This window comes from Ruditapes philippinarum, unplaced genomic scaffold (genome assembly GCF_026571515.1).
Source record: "Ruditapes philippinarum isolate M1 unplaced genomic scaffold, ASM2657151v2 ctg615_1_1_1_1, whole genome shotgun sequence".
NCBI classification, from domain to species: domain Eukaryota; kingdom Metazoa; phylum Mollusca; class Bivalvia; order Venerida; family Veneridae; genus Ruditapes; species Ruditapes philippinarum.
In genome coordinates, this window is record NW_026853829.1 from 227542 (window position 1) to 235600 (window position 8059).

The window sequence follows — 8059 nt, forward strand, 5'->3', positions numbered from 1 at the left end:
AAGATAACATACTCAAAACAATATTCCATTTAACACAAAAGTTAATTTTTGAAGGCAAGCTACAAAATGTATATCAATTTCGCAACCAGTCAAAGGGAAAAAACTCATGCAATCACTTACACAAAAATAACCAAAGGGAACAAACTCTAGCTACCTAATATATTTAAAAATGAACGATTGGTCTACCTTCGTCCGGAGATAGACACGTCTAGAGTGATTTTGTCAGCTAATTTATCGTTTGAATGACAAGAAAGGCCTGTTATAACTACATTAAGAACCGTTTTTAATCGTATTTACGACTACTTTAGATGTATCCAGTGGCTTGTTCTAATCTAAATAAAACAAGCGCCCTTCAGTCAGAATGTGGCTTGTTCTTACATATAAGGGACGTTTGCTTTCCTTCTTTTTTCGAATTTACAGAAGCTTAAACTCAGGCTTAAATAAGTATTTAAATAGTTATATCATGTCTGTGACATCGTCATCATTAAAATGTGTCTACATATGTCACCATTTGGTTTTTACTATTGTTACCTTAAATACGTACACTGGCTCTATAAAAGATAATTGTGATGACTTTCCAGTCTAAATTGGTTTAAAACATGTTGACATCAGAGACGTTATTCTTCCATTGTTTCTGACAAGAGCGGACATTTGAGTAAAACCACCTACCATCCGTAAAGTAAGCTTGTCATATTTTTCACAGCTCGGTAAGATGCAAGTAATTAAAAAAGGCAATGAGTGACTAAATAATTCAGTGAAGTAAAAAAAGATTTTATGTTATCGACCCAAATTATATTGATGATATCAAGAGCCTAAAGAATTTGAAACTAAGAAAATATACACACATTTTACAAATCGCATCTTTATTGATACGTCTTCAAGTAACATTAGCAATTTATTCAAATTTTATTTTCATTTATTTTTGTATATATACAACAATAATGTAAATAAGCCAACGAAAATCACAGAGAAATTTACATAAAATCAAAATAATACAAACGTGAACAAATGATTACTATAGTATATACGAATACAGAATTATTTATTGTATATATTGAAGAAGCGCTTCCGAAATATGATTCGTAACGACGGCCAACTTCATGTTTCGTACAAAATTCTCCTCTGCATGACCCAACACACGCTAGCTTGGTCGCATCTTCCGTACACCCGTTACCTCGGTTCGTGATACTACATTGTCGATAAAACGACGTCACATCTTTTCTCGCTGAAAATGAGATTTTACGATGAGTACAAATGTAGTATGAAAAACTGATCTTGAACATAATAAATTCAGTTTGTATGGATATAAGTTCTTTTGCACCAAAATTGAGAAATGTGATTATTGTACAGAATAAGGATTTAATACGTGTAGTTAAAAACTGTACTATGTTACTACTGTATATTTGTAAAACTTGTATTTGAATGAAACGTAGTTATCTAAATATGTAAGTCGAATTAAAGATATTCTATGTAGTTATTGACACGAAAAACTAAAGGTCTAACTAAAAACTTTCCTATTTAAATGTTGTCGAAATGAATACTAAAATACAAATTGAAATGGTGTAAACTTCACATCTACTTATAAAGACAGAAATACCTAAATTGTATGTTTCTTCGAAAGTACAATAACCATGAGTATCATTGCACGGGTATATATATCTCTTTCCAAGTTGTTCAGGCGAGGTCATACATCGGATATCATTCCACTCTTTGTCTACATCATATAGTTTATTGTATGAACACTGGTAGCAATGAAATGCTGAAATAAAACAACGTTTTCTGTTGTACCAGATGAAAAATTTCTGTTTACCAGATGAAAAATTTCTGTTATACCAAAGATTTATATTATTCTACATGAAAGATTTCCGTTATACCAAATGAAAGTTGTTTATTATTATTATATATTATAAAAAAGATGAAAAGGTTTACTATTATACTAGATGAAAGATATCTGTTATACCAGATAAATGTTTTATGTTACACATGAAGAAAGAGTTTCTGTTATACCAGATTAAACTTAAATTATGTTATACCAAATGAACTAGATTAAAATTGTATGCGTATATGAACGCTGATACATATGGACAGAGAATGTAACGTATCTGCTATTATTTCAGTAAAGAAGGTAAGAGATCGGGTAAGTTTTGTTTTAGCATACTGGTAGGATAAATTGATAATTAGATTTCGGCTTACAAAAACTAAAATCATATAATTCTGATACTTCACCATGCATCTCACGAAAATTTTCGTTAGTTAGAAACAAAAACCAAATATACCAAAGAGATCAACAATATGGGAACATTTGACAGCTGTTTACCGAGTGATACCTTAAATATATAATAGTAATTAAGAATCATTTCCATAGATGGCAAGAAATAGCTGAATAGTGTCTATGTTTATTGTCACTGGTCAATAAACTCATTTTTAAGATTTTAAACGTAAAGCCGACAAATGTTCTAGTAGGTAGTTAGGGAGTCAGGCAAATCACCAACCGAGTCCCTGGTGAACATAGGGAGACAGTATGTTTCCATGTTGAAGGACACATCTATCTTGTTATATATCTATATCACAATTATTTCCGGGAAAATACTTTCGGTTTTAAGGGATAAACATGCAAAGTTCGAATAAGCAACTACCTTCTGGTTTGTAGGTGAGATTCGCGTGAATAACCAACTGAGTCCTCTGGTCTACGTAGGTAGACGGTGTGATACCATTTGGTAGAATTAAACTATCATGTCACATGTCTGATATATTGATTCTTGAAAATTACTTTGTGTTTTCGGAGAAAACATGTAATGTTCGAATATCCAACTACATTCTGGTTGGTAGTTGGGAATTCACGCCAATAACCCATCTAGGTCCCATCCTTTATTCTGTACTTAAAAACTGTATGGTGTATTCGAACATTTCATGCTGATGATAGTGGATCGAATTACCAACTACTGTTTAATAGTTGGGATTTACGAATAACCAACTACCAACTTATTTGTTTATTGAAACACTGTCTTCCGTAATGCGTTCGTGTGTTACAGTGTGATCATCACGTCATCTTAAATCTGTACAGTCATAGTTGCTAAGTTTACCCACGCCCAAAATATACTTCTCATTCATGTTCAAGTGATATTTTGTTTGTAAAGTGTATCTGAACATTTCATACTGATGATAGTGGATCGAATTACCAACTACTGTTTAATAGTTGGGAATTACGAATAACCAACTACCAGCCAAAATGACGCTCATATGTTCTGCATGTGTATTTGTTTATTAAAACACTGTCTTCCGTAATGTGTTCATGTGTTACAGTGTGATCATCACGTCATCTTAAATCTGTACAGTCATAGTTGCTAACTTTACCTACGCCCAAAATATACTTCTCATTCATGTTCAAGTGATATTTTGTTTGTATCTTTATCTGAAGCGCAGTCATTCTAAAAAAATTCACTTAATATCTTAACGCTTTTCGGAATCTACATTGAAGTAAAATACCTTTTAGTAAATGCAAGGAACCTAACCATTCGGCCAAGGACGCCCGCACACAAGTTATTTCTCTCAATTAATCAATGTATAATCGAATTCTAACATCAATGTGTCACTATGGAAGACAATTTGTGTCATTGATTGTGAATGTCTTGCAATTTTTGCCATGGCTTTGAATGTGTATTATAAGGCGAAAGATCTGATTAACCTTGTCTTTTGTTACAGTTTAATTTTTACCCAAACCAAAGCCGTAGCAGTCAAAGCGCACATGGTTATCCATGAAAATTGATTGTTTTTGCATATCAGCCGCTATTTTATTAAAAACCTTTTGTATTTATTAAGGATAGGTGGCTTATATGAAACGTCCTCTATCGTAAGGTATCACATACTTCTTTGTTATACCAAAACACCGACTGTTTTAAAATATGTGAACAAACAAATAACTTCATATTAGCCAAATATCGTTGATAGAAGTAACGATTTCGTAACATTTGTATAACAATGATCATACTATTGAATTGATATATTTATCAAACCTGAAACATTTAATGATGCTTTCAATTACAAATGAAGCGCATATTTAAAGGGTATAAAGCTATATGTAATGAAACTTTTATATAAAATTTATAAAAGGTAAAAATATGTTGTTTTTATGATCTTAGGAACAATTCACAAATGAGTTGTAACAGAAAATATCTCACATGAATATTGAACGTAAAAATAATAAACTGTTGAGGAACATAATATTACGGTGCTTTTTTTTAAAAGCAAGGCCTGCCAGCCAGTTTTTTTTCTCTACGTTACTGTTCTACGTTACTGTTCTGCAATGGTTTTGTTATGCTACATCCGCTCTTATAAGAATATATACAAACATATTTAAAGTATTTTTTTTCAAAACTTAAACAATATTTTTGAAAACTACAAAACTTTACAGCACCTTTTACCGTTTGATATTCCACGAACGGCAAGCAGTTGAATTCTTGTATTTAAATTAAAATGATTTTTTAAAAATTAATTAACCGTCTTTTAAAACTGTAAAAAATATGTAGTCAATTTCTTATAAATCTTTTAATCATATTTCTATATAATCCTTTCAACTATATACGATATAATTGATTTGGCATGTCTTGATTAACCACACCTACAAAAATTTAAAACAAAAGTTTTACCTGCTGTACATCCAAATAAATAAACAATGAACATCAACGGAATGAACGTGCAATACATTATGCATGGCAGGTATGTTTGAGGTGTGAAAGTGGAGATGAACAAGGTATATTTAAACATTTAGATAACATTTCTTTCTGGTTAAGAATAACGTAAGTGTTTTGTTATACCAATACTTCTGTCGCTTGATAGACAACAGCCGTATTATCGTAAACATATTATCATTGGTGTGTTAACCGGAAACGAACGGTTCTTTAGGTATTTGCACCTTTTATACTCTGGTATATTTATCATAAAGTATCATTTTAATTTGTAGTGAAAACGATTAACTTAGGATAATCTCGAGATCTCCAATCATATCTTGTAATATACATTATTGTGATAAATATCGGGATAAAAGTACTTTTACACATATCAGAAACAGACATGTAACGTACTAGTATGGTTTAAGGTGCCCCCGAGCATATTCATCCTATGTTAGACAGCTTACGTGGGACACGGAAATATTTAATCACTAAAATTCTAGTACATGTTTTTTGTAGTAAAGTATAAAAATTCGAATATCATACTTAAGAGATAATACAAGTGCTTGCTTGTTCTTTATATCTTATCCAGAACTGACATATATAATTTTATATCTTTTTCAGGACTGACATATATAATTTTATATCTTAACTTATAGGACTGTCATATGCTGATAAACTGATTGAAAAAGACAATAACAATGCCTTAAGGCTTGCCGGTGCCCTCCCCTATATTACATTAGTCATTATCTATTCATCTATGGATAAATCGTGAGATTACTTTTAGTGAAGTTTTAATTGTATTATCGCCCTTTGACAAGTTGGATTTATTAGTCTATTGGTATCTAAGCTGTTTTGTACTGAAGGTATGAAAGTGCGAAACATCATTATACCAAAAACAACATTACTATGCACGTTGCTTTCTTTTATAATTTTATTTTATATCTTTCTTTTATGAATAAATCACGAAATATTATCAAGCATTTTTTTTTATCCGAAATGTATTTGATAGTGGGTCCCTGTTTCATTTCTGTTGCAAAAGCTACCCTTGCATGTTCCTGAACAGGTCACGTGAGTCCAGTCCTCTACACATGTGTTTCCTTGAGAAGGGCCGCAATTTCGGAAGAAACTCGTGACGACCTTTCTATCTGCGGAATATAACGGCATTACAAATGTCATTTTGTTGAGTCTTTAACAATGTGATAAAAATGTTGTTGGCAAATATTTACATGAAATGGAATAGGGACAACATAGTAATAGGTATCAAAATGAAAGCCGTATCATATGTGATGATAAGAGGTGATCAGTATCTATTTGAGTAATTTAATCAAAATATTATACACAATCAAACATTATTTTAAAACAAGAGATTTTATATAATTATTTATGCTTTCAAATTGTCATGTATTCACATTGCTTAGCGGCTCTCTAGCCGCACAGTTATTGAGTAAGTAAACATAATTCTGATCCAAGAACGTCTTGAACGGTCAACCGTTAGATTGGACAAATGGAACAAAAACAATAACTAAAAAGAAATCAAAATATTGATCGACGTTACCCAACTATTCAGGCATAGTAAAAACTTTTGTATATTAGCCGATCATTATAGAATAACGCCAATATTGTCTGTAATGTAAAGTTATAATTATATACAGGGAAAATGTCTACATCGACTTTAAGTCTGACATTCTGTTGCTAATGATATTTTCAGTATGAATATGTCAATAAAGCCAAGTAAAATATCTCTTAAACTGTCAGATTTTCCCTTTTTTATTATAATGTAAGGATATAAAACACGAAGATTTGTTTTTGTTATCTGATTTTGTGTACAAGTAAATAAATGGCAAACCTCTCCCGTCAACATACATATTCATTAGTATAAGTAACTCCTGCCACCCCAGACAATCAATGTCATCAAAGTATAAATTAATGGAATAAACCTTTATGTGAATACAACGATTCACGAGCTAAGTTTAATATTAACCAATGTCTTCAACATAGTCATCATTTGTTTTGAGTTTTACGTCACTTGAATTAATACCTTAGTTATATTCTAGCGACCCAATAATCCACCACGTTTTTCTAGATTAAAACAAACAGCAAAAGTTCTTTACATTTCAAATCAAGAAAAGTCAAAAGATTTGCTGAAAGCAATCTAAAACTAGTTCACTTATTAATTGGTTGGACCTCGGTCAATGTTTTATGAAAAAATATGATTAAATAATGAATTGTGCAACAAATATATATGTAAACATATCTTAATATAGGATGAGAAATACTTACTTTTATCGTACATTTCTTGATATGTACAGTAACTTGTAGAGTTACAGGCTACATGGGCACTGACCCCTAACGATGCAGGATCATCCATACATGCTTTCTGATTCCAGAACTCATTTACATTGTACAGCTTCTCATATGAACATTTGTAACACAGATACGATGCTAAAAGGAAATAAACTCAAACTGTAGAACATATTAAGGATAAAAAGCAAAATTAAAAATATTTGAGCCAAGGGCGTCATTGAATACCTTAGAAAAGTGTCACGACCAATACAGTAATACAAATTACTACTCTATACAAACTTAAGGTTGATGCGCTAATCTTTCCATAGACAAGAACAGAACAGGTGATTTTTTTCTTGGTATGCATAGGCGTATACAAACAATACATCATGACAATAATATTCACATATAAATTATTCATAACGTTCATGCATGCTTGATACTTGTTGTTTTTTATCTATTCCGTTCTCACATAGCATGAGAATATAAGATGCTAACGAAGCTAGTCTGAAAAGACAACATTGGAAGTGGTTTCCTACTAATAATGAAATTTCTCTAATCAACGTTGCAGTGTACGTAACAAAAAACGTGATTGCCTCTTTTGTCCATCACCAGCCATTGCAAAGGAGAGCGACGTTCATGAAATTTCGGCAGCATCAATACAAACAGGAAATAGATGTACCCAGAGGGGAAACAAAAACAAACAAACAACAACAAAACGGGAAAGACACAATGGATACAGTAGGTAGAGGTCAGTACACAGTCATAACCACCCACCATCTTAATGCAGACCAATGTTTATTTGGCAAAGGGTCTATAATGTCTTGTTTCATAAAGTCTAACTATTCGTCTTTGCTAAAATACTTCATTGTTTAGATAAAATACATATCTTTATTGGCATAAATAAGTTGAATATAAAGAAATAAATGGTCAAATAAAGAACCTTACCTCCCGACGCTCCAAGTATGGGCAATATCAACACTAATAAATGAAATTGCATTTTGGTAATGAATCGTGGTCCTCTTTATAGATATAGACGCCAAGTATTTCTTATTTCACTGAGATAAGATACATATATAACACAATCATGCATGGAGGTCAAAATC

At 31.6% G+C, this 8059-nt stretch overlaps 2 protein-coding genes across 2 annotated transcripts; both read right to left on the reverse strand.

Annotated features, from left to right (window-relative positions):
- Window positions 1-842: 842 nt before the first annotated feature.
- On the reverse strand, window positions 843-4803 carry LOC132738086 (uncharacterized). Its single transcript, XM_060725516.1, has 3 exons — window positions 4647-4803; window positions 1598-1759; window positions 843-1225 (listed from the first exon to the last, which is right to left on the reverse strand). Exons 1-3 carry the CDS (start codon window positions 4762-4764, stop codon window positions 975-977), a joined length of 531 nt encoding a protein of 176 aa, XP_060581499.1. The 5' UTR covers window positions 4765-4803; the 3' UTR covers window positions 843-974.
- Window positions 4804-5583: 780 nt separating this feature from the next.
- LOC132738087 (uncharacterized) lies at window positions 5584-8059 on the reverse strand. Its single transcript, XM_060725517.1, has 3 exons — window positions 7902-8059; window positions 6951-7112; window positions 5584-5815 (listed from the first exon to the last, which is right to left on the reverse strand). Exons 1-3 carry the CDS (start codon window positions 7951-7953, stop codon window positions 5658-5660), a joined length of 372 nt encoding a protein of 123 aa, XP_060581500.1. The 5' UTR covers window positions 7954-8059; the 3' UTR covers window positions 5584-5657.

What these genes read in the sequence shown, in the direction of transcription:
- LOC132738086 (XM_060725516.1), bottom strand. Translation starts at nt 4,764, where the DNA reads ATGTTTAAATATACCTTGTTCATCTCCACTTTCACACCTCAAACATAC. An exon ending in TTTATTTGGATGTACAGCAG is followed by an intron (nt 1,760 to 4,646) that starts GTAAAACTTTTG and finishes GTTTTATTTCAG; the next exon opens with CATTTCATTGCTACCAGTGT. An exon ending in CGAAGAAACATACAATTTAG is followed by an intron (nt 1,226 to 1,597) that starts GTATTTCTGTCT and finishes TCTCATTTTCAG; the next exon opens with CGAGAAAAGATGTGACGTCG.
- LOC132738087 (XM_060725517.1), bottom strand. Translation starts at nt 7,953, where the DNA reads ATGCAATTTCATTTATTAGTGTTGATATTGCCCATACTTGGAGCGTCG. An exon ending in CATACTTGGAGCGTCGGGAG is followed by an intron (nt 7,113 to 7,901) that starts GTAAGGTTCTTT and finishes ATTTCCTTTTAG; the next exon opens with CATCGTATCTGTGTTACAAA. An exon ending in TCAAGAAATGTACGATAAAA is followed by an intron (nt 5,816 to 6,950) that starts GTAAGTATTTCT and finishes TATATTCCGCAG; the next exon opens with ATAGAAAGGTCGTCACGAGT.